Source organism: Oryzias melastigma, linkage group LG4 (assembly GCF_002922805.2).
Source record: "Oryzias melastigma strain HK-1 linkage group LG4, ASM292280v2, whole genome shotgun sequence".
In the NCBI taxonomy this organism is placed as follows: Eukaryota; Metazoa; Chordata; class Actinopteri; order Beloniformes; family Adrianichthyidae; genus Oryzias; species Oryzias melastigma.
Window position 1 is genome coordinate 28,761,255 of NC_050515.1, and position 17,184 is coordinate 28,778,438.

The 17,184-nt window shown below is 41.2% G+C and overlaps 1 protein-coding gene across 2 annotated transcripts; it reads right to left on the reverse strand.

The window, feature by feature from the left end:
• Window positions 1–5,300: 5,300 nt before the first annotated feature.
• Window positions 5,301–11,023, reverse strand: bloc1s2 (biogenesis of lysosomal organelles complex-1, subunit 2). Of its 2 annotated transcripts, XM_024259092.2 has the most exons (5): window positions 10,803–11,015; window positions 10,557–10,673; window positions 9,327–9,446; window positions 7,461–7,565; window positions 5,301–6,118 (listed from the first exon to the last, which is right to left on the reverse strand). In XM_024259092.2, exons 1-5 carry the CDS (start codon window positions 10,966–10,968, stop codon window positions 6,087–6,089), a joined length of 540 nt encoding a protein of 179 aa, XP_024114860.1. In that variant the 5' UTR covers window positions 10,969–11,015; the 3' UTR covers window positions 5,301–6,086. The 2 variants fall into 2 exon arrangements, with proteins under 2 accessions (XP_024114860.1, XP_024114859.1); XM_024259091.2 differs by lacking the exons at window positions 5,301–6,118; window positions 7,461–7,565 and adding an exon at window positions 7,574–9,235 and having other exon boundaries at window positions 10,803–11,023.
• Window positions 11,024–17,184: the final 6,161 nt, after the last annotated feature.

The window sequence follows — 17,184 nt, forward strand, 5'->3', positions numbered from 1 at the left end:
GTCAAGCAGAACAACACAAACCAAATGTGGGCTGACTTTTGGAGGGTCCTTGAGCTCACATTCAAATGAGGATGAAAATGAGTTCCCACATTTCATGCTTGCTTGTTATTTATGCAATTCTGTGGTGTGGCAGCTCGCCCTGTTATTGTTCAGTGGCTCAATCTCAGCTTGAGAATTATGGGGAAAGGAGCTTGTTTGATTTATTTGCTGATGGCCAAGTTTTCATAGATATGCTCAGCCACAACGGACTACAGACTCTTTAGTCAATCGTTGCATGTTTTCTTTTCTCAATGGTAATTCCATTACCTTAAGCTATTTTTTTACTTTCATTTCTCATGTACTTGAAGCTTTCTCATTATTTGACCGTGAAAGTTCTTATTCAAAATAATCTGAGTCTGAGACTCAGAGACTTATCTCCTAAGACCTTTGACTATATATGAGAAATAGACTGAGAAACCCATCCCACTCGCTTTCCAACCAGCAAGTACCTGTTGGCTCCAAGACGCCAAGATCCCATTGACTCCAATGTTCTTGTTAATCCAAAATTTTTGTCATATTTGTTCTGTGGTTCAAGTTATTTAAGTTATAAACTGGCCAATTAGATGCCTCAATAAAAGTATGTGGCCACCGCAAACAATATATGAAACATTTGATTGTCAGATGCTTTCAGTAGAAGGGGTGTGTGGACCTCCAAGAAGCTCACTTCTGGTTGGTGACAATAAATGCCATAGAAATGATGACTCAGACCTATTTATATAGTAAATGGTTTGGACATTTTCTAAACTGGTTTACATTGAAAGAGAAACTAAATGGAGAATCTGTTTTTCAAAAGAAGTTGAAGGCCACCAGCATAAGGTTTTATCAGGCCATGCAGTTACTTTTCTTCAGTATCAAAAGTTTCAAAAGCTACAAATGAATGAAAAGCAATAACATAGGAGGGTAATTCTAAATAAACTATTTGAACCTATTCAGCTGGAATCATTCTAGTCATTGTCATCCATCTGCGGCTCAGAGAGGGATTGAACAGAGCATCTCTCAGCTCTGCCTTTTAAAAATCACTAAAGCCTTAGTCACAACTGCGGGTGGATAGAGGCTGTCTGCAGGTTAAAAATGGGGACGCGGGTGGTCTGTACATAACTTTAAGATTATAGACGAGCCGGTGAGACTGTCAGATGAAAAGGTTCATGCACATGTTTTCTACAGTCATGTTGCGGGTGACAGGCTGTAGTGAAAACCTAAGCAACAGTAAGTAAGGGAGGAGTATGCTTGTCCTACGTGTTTTTCTGCTTTTATAACTCCTGTGCAAGAAGCCTGTTGGTGCAGTTCAAGTAGTGAGTGTGCTCATCGCTTCTGTGCAGCCCATCTGTTACAAATGAGGAAATCAGACAACCAGACTGTAGTTTGTGTGGACATCCTACAAGGATTTCATGAGCACTTGCATATCACATGCACACCCCATGCGTGCAGCATCGTATACGGTCAGTAAGGAGCCGATGGATGCACCTTACCAACAACTGGACTGCTGCATAGAGGGTGCTGTGCAACTGCATCACCCATACATCATGCGTGCGTGTAACTTCCATTATTCTGAACAATATTTCATGTTGCACTAATCACACACAGCAATCCTATGTTCCATTTTCATGAGGTGGACACACAAGCCTAAAGACACACCTGCTCTCCTCTTCAGATGCAGCCCCTCCTCTCTACAAGCCTCTGTGGACCCAGACGACCCAAACCCTGCAGCACCTGTACAGGCGCATGTGACTAAGGCTTTAGAACAGTCTGACCTAAAGTGGACCTTACTTGAATTTATGTGGGTGGCCATTTTGCAGAGGTAGAGCAGATGAACCTTTGGTTGGAAAGTTGCAGGTTCAGTTTCCGCTCTGCGCAGCCATGAGTGGAAGTTAGTGCTGCTACAAATGATTATTCTAATAGTCGACTACTCAACGATTATTTTTCCGATGAGTCGACTAATCAAGTCATACGTAAACTGGATGAAAAATAGTAGTTAATAGTTTATTAACCCTTTAATGAATTATACAGCTTCTTTCCTTCATTAAAACAAGATTAAATCAAATGAGGTCGGCATCTCAAACAAAGGAACTATTTTTCACTGAAGATAAAGTTTTGGTCTCTCTGACTCAAATAGAACAGAAGTGCATTTTGTGGTGCTGAATCCTCACAACTCTGTTCAACTTCACTACACTCTGACTTCAGAATTCAATTTCCTTACTTGATGCAAGAAAGTGATCATTTCTCCATGTCTGCAGAAAGCCTTGATCTCTTTAGAGGCCAGATATTCCTTCAGCTGAGACATTTCACTCTGATGGGGTCGAGGTTGCAGGGATGCACAGAAACATTTAGCTAGCCTTCACAGTGAGGGGAAACACCCCTCACTGTCACTCCACCATTATAGAGGATCATCTTTTTAAGCTTTTTTTGCTCTCTGTTTGCGCTAATGCAACCTGTCGATCCCTCTTCATCATTATCATACTCCGTAACAGTGTGCTTCCTCCTCAGGGTTCATGCATCGCTGTTGTGCTGCCATGGAACATAAGTTCTACCATGCAGCTATCACACCAGACACTTATTTCTTTTATTTTTTTTAATGTTTCCAACACTTTCAAGCTCCGTTGGTGTGTTGTTTTGGTCCCCGAGTCTTCCTAGAACTTCCTGCGTCATTAGAAAGAGTTTTGAGATAAAATAAAAAAAAAATCATAAAGAAATGACTAATCAACTATTAAATTAATCATGACAATTTTAGTCATCGACTAATCGTGGCAGCCCTAGTTGAAGTGTCCTTGGGCAAGACACTGAACCCCATATTGATCCCGTTGGTTACATGTAGGCACCAGTGTTGGGCAGTGGAGCCACCTTCAGTGTTTGAATGTGTGAATGGGACTGAAACTGTAAAGAACTTTGGCCTTAAAGGAAGGTATTAAATTGCTATATAAGTATATACTATTTACCATTTGTTGAGTTTTTACTATCTTCATTTTAACTTATTTTCTTTCTCTGGAGAGAAACATGTTACCCTTGTGCTATCCTAGACATGTTTACATTAAAAGTGGGGTTATCTGGACCCACAAGACTGCGTGCTGAACTTTTTTTTTCTCTTCTCTGGTGTCTGTGGCAGACATGAAATCATGTCCACATTTGTCATGGGAGGGATCACACATCCATGTAAGGGTGGGGTCATCATCATCCCGCGGGCCATCTGCGGCCCACGGGATGATGATTTGCGGTCCCGTCTTCATATGAAAGATTACTGTTAGTGCGGCCCGCAAGGTTGATATGAATGACAGTTGCTGTGTGCAGAGTTGAATGAACCAATCACGGTGAGGTATATGACTCTTGAGGCGGGACATCGGCGGGCTGTCCAGTACCTCTTCCCTCATTCTTTCATTCCTCCAATCAGCTGGGCGGAGGAGGAGCCATGAAGCACCAAACGCGATTCGCGTGACAAATTGTGTTTCTGTCGCTGCGCTGCGTGTAGGAGGAGCTACCAGCTCCGTCTGTGGATGTCTCTCTTAGAATGAATACACATATGATGTTGAAGAATACGTTTTTTTGACGTGTGGGCTGTTCCTACTAAATCAGAGCTCCACAAGCTCCGGGCTGTGTCGGCGCGCATTCCAGTCCATAACAAACGCGAGTAGAAGTCCGACATTCTGCTACGCGCGTTTGCATAGAACCTCCATGGAAAGCAGCCCCCCCGAATGCGCACTGATGCAGCCGGCGCACGCACAAGCACCCCACACCTCCAATGAATGGAAGACACATAGATCAGATTTATTTATTATGAGAAGTTCTACAAAAATCTACAAAAAATGAAATCCTTCAAAGATTTTCTCGTTACCGGGGCTTCTCTCTCACTCTGAAGGAGGATCTGTTAATACAGACATTTGAAACTGAATACAAATAATTAGTTTCTCTAATCAATCAGTCAATGTGTGGTTTCTTCAGTAATATGTATCTGCTGTATGGTCATTATTATTATTTTATTTATTTGTTACTAATTTATTTGTTTTTTATTCATCTTTTAATATATTTATTTATTTTATTAGTTAGTTAGTCCTTTTTATTTTGAACAATACATACATAGTACTTGGTGATAAAAACAAGAAAACAACAACAGAAAATTCTATATAAATTATAAATAAAAACATTACACCTCAATTATGTAGTTCGAAATGGAGTAGGAAGAAGTTTAAAAAACTTTTTCAATCCTACCCCCTAGCAATATATCTTAAGTTCAATCTTGAATATAAACTATTTCAGAAACAGACATACCCTTTTTTATATATATAAATCAACACAGACAAAGATCTATACACGTCGTTCATAATTTATTCATTATTTTGTGTTAAAATAAAGATATCTGAGAACGCTGGAATGTTTTATCAGTGTTTTTCTTGTGAAAATCCTGATGCGGCCCAGCCTCACCCAGACTCTGCCTCCAGCGGCCCCCGGCTGAATTGAGTTTGAGACCCCTGAAATAAGAGTTAAATGACCTTGGTCATTATTTAGAACTTTGCAAATGACCTCAAGTGGATTTCATGGTTTCAGTGTTTTATACCGACTCGTTTGGTTTGGAAGATGTTTTAAATCATCTGTTTGACAAGCAGGAATGTCTCTCTTTGGGATTCACTGTAAAACCGAAGTCTATACAAATTCATTTATATCCAGTCTATTCAGTCTTCCTCCTGCGGATAACGCATCACACCCACACTACGTGACCACTTAGGGTAGGTTTGTGGTTGCAGAACAGAAAATGTGTAATTATTGACCTACTTTTCTATCTAATCCCTGACAGAAGCATTTCAGTTAGTCTACAGAGCGTTTTGAGTTCATAACAGAGGGCTCTTAAAAAACTGTGTGTGTGTTTGGGGGGGGTAACAAGGAAAACAGGACAACTGTAAATAATATTTGGAGTATGAATAATGAGGCCAAGCTGTATTTGTACTAATGAAAGGCGCCTGTTTTAGATGAAGTCTTTCAGCTGCAGGTCTGAACAGAGAATGTGTTCATAGGGGTTTAAGGAAATCCCTGATAATAAAAGGATTGTATTATAAAATGTAAATGTTTTTGTTGTTTTTAAAATGTGTAAAATGTATTATTGTGAATGTATACAATTGTTTAATTGAATTTTGTTATTTTAAAGTTTTATTAGGTAGAAGCTTTAATATAAGCTCATATGGGTTTTTTGCTTCTTCCTGCTCCTACTTTGTTTTTCTATACCTGTTCTTACAACATTTTGTATAAGTGCAAATAAATAAAATTGAAACTCTATGAAAACAGCAGCAGATGAAAAAGATGGCCATTGATAACAACATTCAATCCTTCTGTAAAGTTTTTTATTCAAATATTGCTTTCATGTCTCCTGGGATGTTTTCATTTGTCTTCATTTATGAGCTTGCTGTATTTTTGTGAACCCAGGAGATACTGTGCTGCAAAACTTCAGGAAGCTTTCCTGGAGGAGGGTCGCCCTCTACTGTCAGATGCAGGCTACAGTTATAACTTTTATATTCATGTTTTATACTTTTATTTCTGAACTTTACAGTGTTCTTTATCCATACATGATACAAATTAATATAAAAAGTCCGGCCTCTCTACACAATGTTTTTCACCTGATATAACTGAAAACGACGCAGCAACAACAGTTTCAAGCTGTGTCAAAGCCTGAAAGTTTTAAGGGACGAGGGATCCACCCAGACAGAATTCTTTCTTTGGTTAATAAACAACCGGAAAGATGTTCAATCTTTGACCAAATTGAAAATGTACTTTAGTCTTCACACCTCGACTCCATCACTCAGGGTGCAATAAGAATGATGCAGTAAAAATGCCTGCAAAGTGTTCTAGACATAGGGTTTGTCTCATTGTATGACCAAATCATTAACGCTGGATACAGATGAAGCCCCCACACTGTGGTAGTTGTAAGCATTGAGCAGCTTCCTTCAAGGCCACTGCTAGGTTTGAAGGTAGCTTTGATGGTTATTTCCATTGTAGTTCCACAGCCGAGTGAGCAGAGGAGGGCAAAGGGGACAGAAGGCTCAAAAACACCTCCACGTCAGTCTGCCTCCTCATCGCTTCTCCAGCTTTTTGAATCTGGCCTCTAAAAAATAAAAAATAATAATCATTTAGAAGGTTTTTTTTAGACATAAAGTTCCACTCCAACTATATTTTGATATATTCAATTAATATTTATTTGAACAGGTACAGTGCACATGAATGAACATATCTGTAAATATGCCAGTGAGCGGACGCGTGTGTGGAGCGGTCCGTCTCACGTGGAACACTGTGATCATTTCAGTATTATGTATAATTGTTTATTTGTATTAAATCCCTTCTGTCTGTAGTAGTAGTTAATAAAATAAATTAATTGATTTGAATCGGTTTAAGATTAACAGATCAATAATGGATTCTTAAAATATAGATCAATTTAGCACATAAAGCTAAAGTCTGCTAACATTTAATGGAATTTCCCATAGGACGGCTAATGCTAACGCTTGGTCGACATAAACATGCATTTCTGACTAAATGAACATCTTTATAAACTCACAGACATGATTTTTACAAACTCTTTTAAGGAAATATTTTAAAGTAACCATTTGTGATCTAAAACATTGTTTGCATTCTTTTTCTGGAATAAGGTGTAATGCCATAGCGTGACAACACCCACCAGGAGAAGCAGAACAATGTTTTCATGTTAATGATCTGAACATTTTTGTTAGAACTTCTCCTTTAGAGAATCCATGTAATACTGTATGATATCTTTTTCTGACACACTCTCCCACTAGCTTACAGCCCCTCACAACCCTGAGCTAACATAAGCGCAGAAAAAGGTAAAATCAATCTCAATATCAGAGCTAACAGCCTTACAGTTCTGATCCAGATTCCAGCTCAGACGAGGGAAACAAAGACGTTCATGGATCTGTTTGCCTGACAGTGGATGATCAGAATGGAGTGGAGCAAGGAGACTTTGGCCCCGCCCATTTCAGTTGCTGCATCACAAACCTGAGCAGCAACTGAAATCGCAGGTTTTCATCTGGTCTTGATCCATCACAATTTTAAGAAAGAAATTCTCAGTTTTATTCTTAAATTCTTCTATAGATCTCAATTATGAGAAAATGCTACAAGAACGTGTAAAAAAACACCTCTTTTTTGGAGTGGGTCTTTAACGAAACCCCAGCAGGCCTCTAACTGTACAGGTCTCAATATAAAAGCATTTGGGGTCATGGTCTTTGGTTGGGTCACAGCTCCATCTACTGCAAGCACATGCTAATATGAAGAGCTGCATGAGCCAACACTAATCGGTCAGAACAAACACGACTCTTGAAATGTGCAGACCGTCCTCTCAGTCAAAGAGGGAAACCTCATTTCACAAACAAGGAAAAGTCAGAGTGCAAGGACCCTGATGCAAAAAGAAAAGTTTTTGTCTGACTTCATCTACCTACCCAGTTTCTTAGAGTATGCATCCAGTTTGTAGGCAGCTTGTTCAAGAGAGGAAACTTGCTCTTCAATCTTATTTATTTGGTCCAAGTAAGGCTGCAGGCTTGCATCTACAATATGAACAACCAGAAGTTTAATATATACAATGTTTTCAAGTATTAGAAAAAATACACAACTTAAATATGGATGCAGTGGATACATAGAGCGGTTGACCTACACTACTCACGATAAGTTAGGAATATTGCTATTTCCATGAGTGCTTTTCATATTTGGTCTAAATTTGAAAAAAATATGTAAAAGTTCCCTTTGCCATTACTATGGTAATAATGAATAAGAAGAAACACCATTTTCATTAGTTTGCTATTTATTACCCTAAAAATGAAGAAAATAGTCAAGACAGTCCCAAATAGTAAAAATTGACCATGTCAATATTTTTTTCCATTTGTAGCAACAACAGAGACATCTCATGTTCCTCACGAGATTCATGACGTTATTCTGAGGCAATGTGCTCTATTCTTCCACAGGTTCTACGTGTAGTTCTGCCAGGTCACTTGGGGGTGGGGTCCAATCATCCAGTGACTGGTCCCAGACGTGCTCTATGGGGTTCAGGTCAGAGGTCATTGCTGGTCAGACCATATGAGGCACTCCCTCTTCCTGAAGTCCAGCTGGGACAGCTCTGGCTCCATGTGGTGAAGCATTACCATCCCTGAACAATAAGTTGGGGGTTCTGTGGAGGAATTGGTGGATGATGGTTCTATGATGTGTTTATAAGAACATGCAGTGACTGGTTCATCTACCAAATCTGTTTAGCTCTGACTGGTGATGTCTGTCGAGACTGTTATACTTCCTACACCAAAGCCAACCCTGATGACAGAAATGATGATCCAGACGATCATCATTTCTGTCCAAGGTGACCATCAGTGAACAGCATGGTAGACCATTGCTACATTGTCCAGGTCACATGGTCTACTGCAAACGTTCACAGTGATGTCTTGGTGTCAGTGGAGTCACCTGCAACAGTCGTCTGTTATTCCAGTCAAAGCAGTGGAGTCGGTTGTGAATGTAAACCCTTGAAAACCCTCACATCTGGAAAACGGCCTACAGCTGTGTGCCGTTTGCTAAACCATGTCTGAGGTCAAAGGTCTTCAGGTTCTGGTCATGGTTGTGGTCTGTCGCTAGGGGGGGCTTCACTCCTGAGTCTGTCACAAACTCTGACACCAGTTCTGAGTCTTGATGAGTCTCCTGATGACACTTTGAGACTCACCAAGTTCACCTGCAGCATCTGACTGTTTACCATCTACCTGAAGGTGCTATGATCAGGTGGAGTGACGTCTTTGTGTCTGTTTGAATGATGAACTTGGAATGACTTACTGACAAAATCAACTTTTATACCAACAGAATGACACTGAAGCTACATTGATTAGGTTTTCTTTTAGATTTTGTTGGTTTTTGCTCGAAAAAGTAAGACACCAGTGAGAGTATTGTGTGAAAAACAATAAATGAGGTATTTATCCCCCTATCCCAAAATCTGTGAAGTCAAACAAACACTATGTGTATTGTGAGTTTTTCACAAGATCCCTAATTTACTGTGAGTAGTATTTGATCAAAGTTCCCTTGGGCAAAGAACCCCATATTGTTCCAGTGTTGAGCAGCGGAGTCGCCGTCAGTGTGTGAATGCGTGTGTGCATGGGTGACTGTGACTGAAGCCCTATGGGTCTTAAAGCAAGATAGAAAACTGGGGATTCTAACTTCAGGTGTACATCTCTGGAGGTAGTGGAGCCTGCAGAACAGCAAATGTCATAAAACATTTATCATGTTTCATGAACAACGGGATGACAGATTTGTCTTTCCTTATTCCACTTCCTACTTACACTTGTTGTTGAGATCTTGTAGGTTGCGGCTAATGTTGATACTAATGTCCTTCATTTCCATATACTTCAGACTTGTAAGCTTGTTCATATTCTCCAACAAACGGTAATCTTCACAGGTGGCTGGAAAGACAAGTACAGTCAGACGGTGACAGGCTTCATCCGCTTTTGTGTGGTTTCTTTAAAACTTAGTGGCTTTGAGCAAAAATGTCTCATAAATACTCTTTCTCCAGCTAAAGCTTAACCTGAAGTTCAGTTTGATTAAGAATTTCACATTAAAGCTTCAGACTTTGGAGACAGGTTGACCTGGACGAGCATCATCACTGCATCAAGCCCTTTTGGGTTTCAATGACTTTTATCGATGGCACAAAAATTATAGTCTATAAAACAATTAGACTAAAACAAAATCTTGATAGACACAGGGGGGTATTTTAATGGGGTTTAAAATAGACGGTCTAAACTTAAACTGCCCTTTGAATCCATCGGTATGTAATTGAGTGTGATGACAAAGTAACCAGAGGTCGTTGATTAACGACAATAAAAGTGTTAAAATTACAACTATTTATCTAATTTGGGCAGCCACAAACAATTACATTTTTATAGTCGACTAATCAACAATTATTTTTTCTAATTAGTCGACTAATCAGGTCATACACAAAATAGATGTACAGCACAGATCTTAACAATCATTAGCTTCTAACTAAGTATAAAGAAAATACGATGATAGTTTATTAAACTTGTAATAAATTGTGCAGCTTCTTTCCTTCATTAGTTTCTGGGAGGATTAACCCTTTAACACCTGAGCTCCAGTGTTTCTGGAGTGTTTATTTTCAACCATTAACGGGACAATCCCAATAGATTGTGAACTCCTTCACAATCTATTGGGATTGTCCTGTTAATGATTGAAAACGTACAGTATGTTAAATATTTAGTGTTTAAGCGTCACTAACGACCCCTCAGGTGTTAAAGGGTTAAACCAAATAAGGTTAGCATCAAAAACAAAGGAAGTATTTTTAACAAAAGATACATTTTGGTCTGACGACTCAAAAGTGCATTTTTTGGTGCTGAACGCTCACAACTTTGTTCAACTCTGACTCCATATAATATAAAGTAACGACTAATCTACTATTGAATTAGTCGAGTCGAGTAGTCGTGGATTAGTTGACAAATCGTGGCAACCCGAATATCAATCGCCTTTGTCAGAAAACAGACTGTAAATGTTGTTGAAAATACCTGTTAGCTCTCCTTGAAGGAAGACGGCCATCTTTTCAAACATATCGGAGCACAGCTCGTTGATATCTGGCTCTGCGGGCTCCACAGCCTCCTCTGCAGTTTCCACACCACCATCACCTGAAGTGAGCGCCATTTATTACACTCTCCCACTCCTGCTCCTTTATCGAGCACTCAAGTCAAAGAACAACAGTGTGGATGCAGTCAGTCAGCACAAAGACGCTGCAGAAGGACGTCAACATCACGTACTGTTGGCGCCGGTTTTCTTCGGAGCGATCACCGGGTTTTTCGCCTCCCCCTCCAGGCGTTCCGCCGGCGCCCCGCTGCTGCCGGCGGCGTTCAGTGTCGCCGAGAGGCTCGCTGGCTCCCTGGAGATGCTGTCCATTGCTGCAGCTTCATCCCCGGTCGCAGCCATTTTACTTCTGCTGCGGTCCACTCCTGTCACGTGACGGGGGCTTTCACGTGACCGCCGCCCCGCTGACGCTGACAGCCGCGCCCGTTTCCTGATCTATGAAGTGATTTATGTGCCATCATATTCCAAGCAAAAGTCACAGTTTCGAGATCGAAGGTGCAACAAAATGTAAAGTGTTGAGATTAAAACTTCATAACTTGTAAATGAAAACATTCAGTATTTGCTTCCAACAACGTGTGTTTGCCTTAATATATATATATATATCTTTGTATTTTGTATATAGAGAGAGCCGGGAATCGATAGAAAATAATAATAATAATAATTAAACGCAAACCTAGACATATTTTTTCAATACTCAACATTGTCTGTACAATCCCACAGAGATCAAATGTGCCTCAACCAGTGATATTCTATGTGCTTCTTCTTCTCCTTTCGGCTTTTCCCTTCAGGGGTCTCCACAGCGAGTCAGTTCCCTCCATCTAAGCCTGTCTTCAGCATCCTCCACTCTAACACCAGCCACCTTCATGTCTTCATTCACTGCATCCATAAACCTCCTCTTTGGTCTTCCTCTAGACCTCTTTCCTGCAGCTCTAGACTCAGCATCCTTCTACCAATATATTCACTGTCTCTCCTCTGAACATGTCCAAACCATCTCAGTCTGGCCTCTCTGACTTTATCTCCAAAACCTCTAACATGTGCTGTCCCTCTGATGTATTCATTCCTGATCCTATCCATCCTGGTCACTCCCAAAGAGAACCTCAGCATCTTCATCTCTGCTACCTCCAGCTCTGCTTCCTGTCTTTTCTTCAGTCCCACTGTTTCTAGTCCAAACAACATGGCTGGTCTCACCACAGTCTTGTACACCTTTCCTTTCATTTGTGCTGAAACTCTTCTGTCACACATCACACCTGACACTTTTCTCCACCCATTCCAACCTGCTTGCACTCTCCTCTTCACTTCTTTTCCACACTCTCCATTACTCTGTACTGTTGACCCTAAATACTTAAACTCCTCCACCTTCTTTATCTCTTCTCCCTGTAACCTCACTCTTCCACTCTGGTTCCTCTCATTCACAAAGTAGTAATAGTATAGTAATATTGTAATATTATTGCAATACAATAGAAATGAGATGAGATGAGAGATGAGATCAACTTTATTCATCCCCGCAGGGAGATTCAGTCGTAGAAGCAGCGATTAATAATAATGAAAAGCTCAAAACACCATTAAACTGCTAAAAGATCAATACAAAATTCAAATGATCAATAAAATGTAACTAACTTATAAATATAAGTAGTCATAGCAGCAGAATAAATATAAATATAAACAAATGTACACACATAGCAGCAGAAAAAGACTACATACACACGTACAAAGATGTAAAAAGAGCCTAAGAAAAAGCACCAAGGTGTTTTCTTTTCACCTTTTACACATGGAGGAGTTATATAGCCTAATGGCAGATGGCAGGAATGACTTTCTGTACCGCTCCTCAGAGCAGCGGGGCTGCAAGAGTCTACAGCTGAAGCTGCTTCTCAGTGTGTCCACAGTTTCAAAGAGAGGGTAGGAGGGATTGTCCATAATGGTCAGCAGAAATTATGAGCCCTCCTCCTCTCTTCATACGATAGAAACGTTAGAGTCCGGTATCAGTCCGTTGAGCCATGTTTCGGTTTCCAGCGCACGGACTGGAGTTTCCTGATGGGGCAGCATGGGGAGGATGTGGATGGGGCAGTGGACTGCATGACGGACTACATTAACTTTTGTATGGACATGGTGGTCCCTGTCAGAACTGTGAGATCCTTCTCTAATAATAAACCCTGGATCACCAGTAAGGTGAAGGAGGTTCTGAACAGGAAAAAGAGGGCATTCAGGAACAAAGACTCTGGGGAGATGAAGAGGGTACAAAGAGAACTTAAAATTTGCATAATGGAGGCCAAGGAGGAGTACCGGAGAAAACTAGAGACAAAGCTGAAGGACAACAACATGCGGGAAGTCTGGCATAGCATGAGAGCTATGACTGGCTGTAGCAAAAAGGATGACAACGTGGTGGATGAGGGGTTGAACAGAGCGGAGGAACTTAACAACTTCTTCAACCGGTTCAGCAACCATCAATCTGCCTGTCCCCCACCCCCGCAGGTTTCCTCCGAGGTTCCTGACCACCTGTGTTCAGTTTCGCCCTCTCCTCCCCATTCTCCCTCCCCTTCACCTGCCACCAGCCATCACCCTCCTACTATCACTGCAGACCAGGTGAGCGGACAGCTGAGGCGGCTCCACTCCAGGAAGGCAGCGGGTCCTGACCGGGTGTGCCCGCGGCTACTGAAGGCCTGTGCTGCTGAGCTGGGAGAACCCCTCCAGCAGGTGTTTAACTGGAGCCTGCGGCTGGGGAAGGTTCCATCACACTGGAAAACTTCCTGCATTGTTCCTGTGCCCAAGAAGAGTCGTCCCAGTGAGCTGAACGACTACAGGCCGGTCGCCCTCACCTCACACGTCATGAAGACGCTGGAGCGGCTGGTCCTGCAGCAACTGCGACCACAGGAACAAAAGGACAGGGACCCTCTCCAGTTCGCCTACCAACCAAAGCTGGGGGTAGAGGACGCTGTCCTCTATCTTTTACATCGATCCCGGTCCTACCTGGATGTGAGGGGTTGTGTGGTGAGGATGCTGTTTTTTGACTTCTCCTGCGCGTTTAACACTATCCAACCCCTCCTGCTCCAGCAGAAGCTCCTATCCCAGGCTGTTGACCCCCACCTGGTGAACTGGATTACGGATTATCTGACCAACAGGCCACAGTTCGTCAGGATGGGGAGGTCCAGTTCTCCCATGCTGATCAGCAGCACGGGCGCCCCGCAGGGCACTGTGCTCTCACCTCTCCTCTTCACCCTCTACACCCATGACTTTCAGTACAATTCCAGTACATGCCACATACAAAAGTTTTCAGATGACACTGTTATTGTTGCATGTATCAAGGGGGGTGAGGAGGGAGAATACAGAGGCCTGGTGCAGGACTTTGTGGAGTGGACAGAGAGGAACTGCCTCCATCTTAACATCACAAAGACTAAGGAGATGGTGCTGGACTTCCGCCGGGCACCTACTGCCACGGATCTCCAGCCCATTGACATCAGAGGAGAGGTGGTGGAGGTGGTGGACTCATACAAGTACCTTGGAGTGGTTTTAGACAACAAACTGAACTGGTCGGCTAACATGAACAGTGTTTACAAGAAAGGGCAGAGCAGGATGTACTTCTTAAGGAGACTCGCCTCTTTTAACGTCTGTTCTGAACTTCTTTTAACCTTCTGTCAGTCTATTGTTTTTAGTGTCCTCTTTTATGCTGTGGTGTGCTGGGGGGGAAGCGCCAACAAGAAGGACACAAAGAAATTGGATGGCCTGATCAGAAAGGCAGGTCGTGTTGTGGGGCTGGGTCTGGACACGGTGGAGTCGGTGCTGGAGCGAAGGACGGAGCTGAAGCTGAAAAACATCCTGATGAACACCAGCCACCCTCTGCACTCTGTGTTCTCTGCTCAGCGGAGCTTCCTCTGCAGCAGAAGCCGCCTCCGCTCTCTGCCCAGCTCCACTGAGAGACTCAGGAGGTCATTTGTGCCCAGTGCAATAAGACTCCACAATGCTGCTGGGAAGGGTGGGATTAGACGAGGACACTGAATATGAGGATTTTACTACGTTTTATTTTATCTCTGAATTTTTATCTGATTTTAAGATGCTTTTATGGTATGTAACTTATTATTTTTTTAATACTACTAATTTTACTTGTTTGTATATTTTTATTGTGTGTCTGTCACTGTTTAAACTGTGTTGTGTGTATGGAGCAAGGACAGCCACCTCATTTCCAGAAGGATTAATAAAGTATATCTATCTATCTATCTATCTATCTATCTAACAGATGATACTGGCCTCCTGGTACTGCCGCTGGGTCCGTGTGAGCGCCTCCAGCTCACCCATCTTATTGGACCCGACGTTCCCCGTGATGATCGCAGGAACACAGGGTTTAAAACGCTGCTTCTTTGTTCACCGTTTAACTCCCGCCCTGCATCCACGGCGTCTTTTCCGAAGCTCCTCCGGCAGTTGAGGCTTCACTCCGATTTCGGAGGATGGTGGTTTTAGAGCCAGCAGCTGATCGATGATGTAAACAAAGGAGGAAGTCATCTCGGCGTGGATGCAATGAGCCAAAAGTAGCACAAAAAAGACGTACAGAAGCAAAAATACATTAAAAAGTAAGAAAATATGGCAAAACGCCAGGAGCCGCTTCTACTTGCAGCCGCCTGAGGCAGCGCATTTTTCAAAAGCGAGATAATATAATAATATATTAATATTAATTAATATATTAATTAGAATATTAATAATAGTAATAGTGATATTACTATACTATTACAATATTATTGTAATAGTATAGTAATATTACTATTATTCATAGTAATATTCTATGTGCATTGTTAAGAAAATAGAGAGCTCTTTATTTCCAACACTACTAAATGTAGTCAAACCAGTAGTTTTAAAACGTTTCAGGTGCTTGAACAGATGCTTTCCAGAAACATTTAAGAGAGAGAAAGCAGTGTGGTGGGGTAAAGGACAGGGCTTGAATGTGGATGAGGTGCTTTATTTTAATCTTCCTAACAGACTGCAGTGCTGCATGTCAGTTTTCCAGTTTTCTCACACATGAAAGTAAACACGTTTGGTGTTGTACACGTAACTCTGATCAGGTCGCTGAATTAGAATCTTTTGCTGTGAAGTTCAGTAGAACTTCGGCCCACTTGGTGCTGCCAACTAGTGGGCAGGGGTTTAAGTGGAAAACAAAAGTAGTGAACAACGTTTGCTCAAGAATAATTAATTAAATATTTTCTTGGCAATATTCAAAATTGATGACAGAATCAGTGAATTCATGTATTGGCAATTAAAGTATCACGTTAACTTAATCAATATTTTCTTACAGCCCTAATCCTAACCATAATCCTAACCTTTCCTTCACATCCGTGGCGTGCAGCCAAGAAACAAGTTCAGCACTGGCCACATGTATTATGCATGAATAGTCCCTTTCTCCTAGAAAAAAAGTCTTGGGCTTTGTCCGAATTCCAACCCTAACCCCTAACCTCTAAAAAACTTTATAGTGCTGGACTGTCTAGTGCCCTGGATTTTAAAAGCAATTCAGATGCTCACTTCTTTGCTTTCATTTTACTGAACCCCGGTTACGACGTCAGCAAATTCACAAAGTGAAAATCGAATCAATACGAACATTTCATGGCGTCTATTTAATACTCCACTGTGTTCTGATGATGAAAATGTGGATGTTTGGTCAAAAATTAAAAACATGTTTTTTAAGCAAAATTCTTTGACCACAATGCGTTGAAGTCTATATTGGCTAATGTATTCAGCATCGATGCCTGCTACCTTTTCGCAAAGACTTCTGGGAAATTTCTAGTGCACTCCCTCAATTTTGGAATTGTAGATTCGGAAAGCACTAGAAAATGACAAACGCACTATATCAAGTGAGTAGGGAAGGAATTCGGACATAGCCGTTATTTTATAGAGAGACTGTTTGCACGTAATTTTCTAATTACGCATTAATGCAGCATATTACACTATTAATGAACTCTTTTCTTGGCTGCATAAATTCCTTAACCCTTTAACACCTGAGGCATTGCTGGTGACCCTTAAACACATAAACTTTAATATACTGTAACGTTTCAACCGTTAACGCCATAATTCCAGTAGATTATCTACTGGAATTACGGTTTTAATGGTTGAAACATTACAGTAAATCAAAGAATATAAAAACATTAGAGCTCCGGTGTTAAAGGGGTTAATAAAAAGCAGAACACATGAGGTTTCCCTGAAACTAAAAATGATCAGAAGTATTTTTGTTTCCAGTTGAAATTTCAGGATGAAATTCATAAACTACAATATTTTGAGCGTCTTCCACAATTTTATTTCGTCTGCTTTGTGTTGAGTGAGGAAACTTTTCTTTGTTTTGTTTTTGTTCTCTTTGCATATACAGTATATCATGCATCTAACGTGCAGATCCTAGTGCGCCAATTGGGTGACAATAACTATTTGGTTGATTTGCATGAAGTTAGATTTCTTGCTGAAGTATTGTTTATCTGTAAAAATATTTGTATTTGTACTAAGAGATTTGGGTCTGTAAATAGATTTTTTACTTGCAGAGAAAAATCTGTAACATGACGTTTATAGTAGGGATGTCCCGATCAGGTTTTTTTT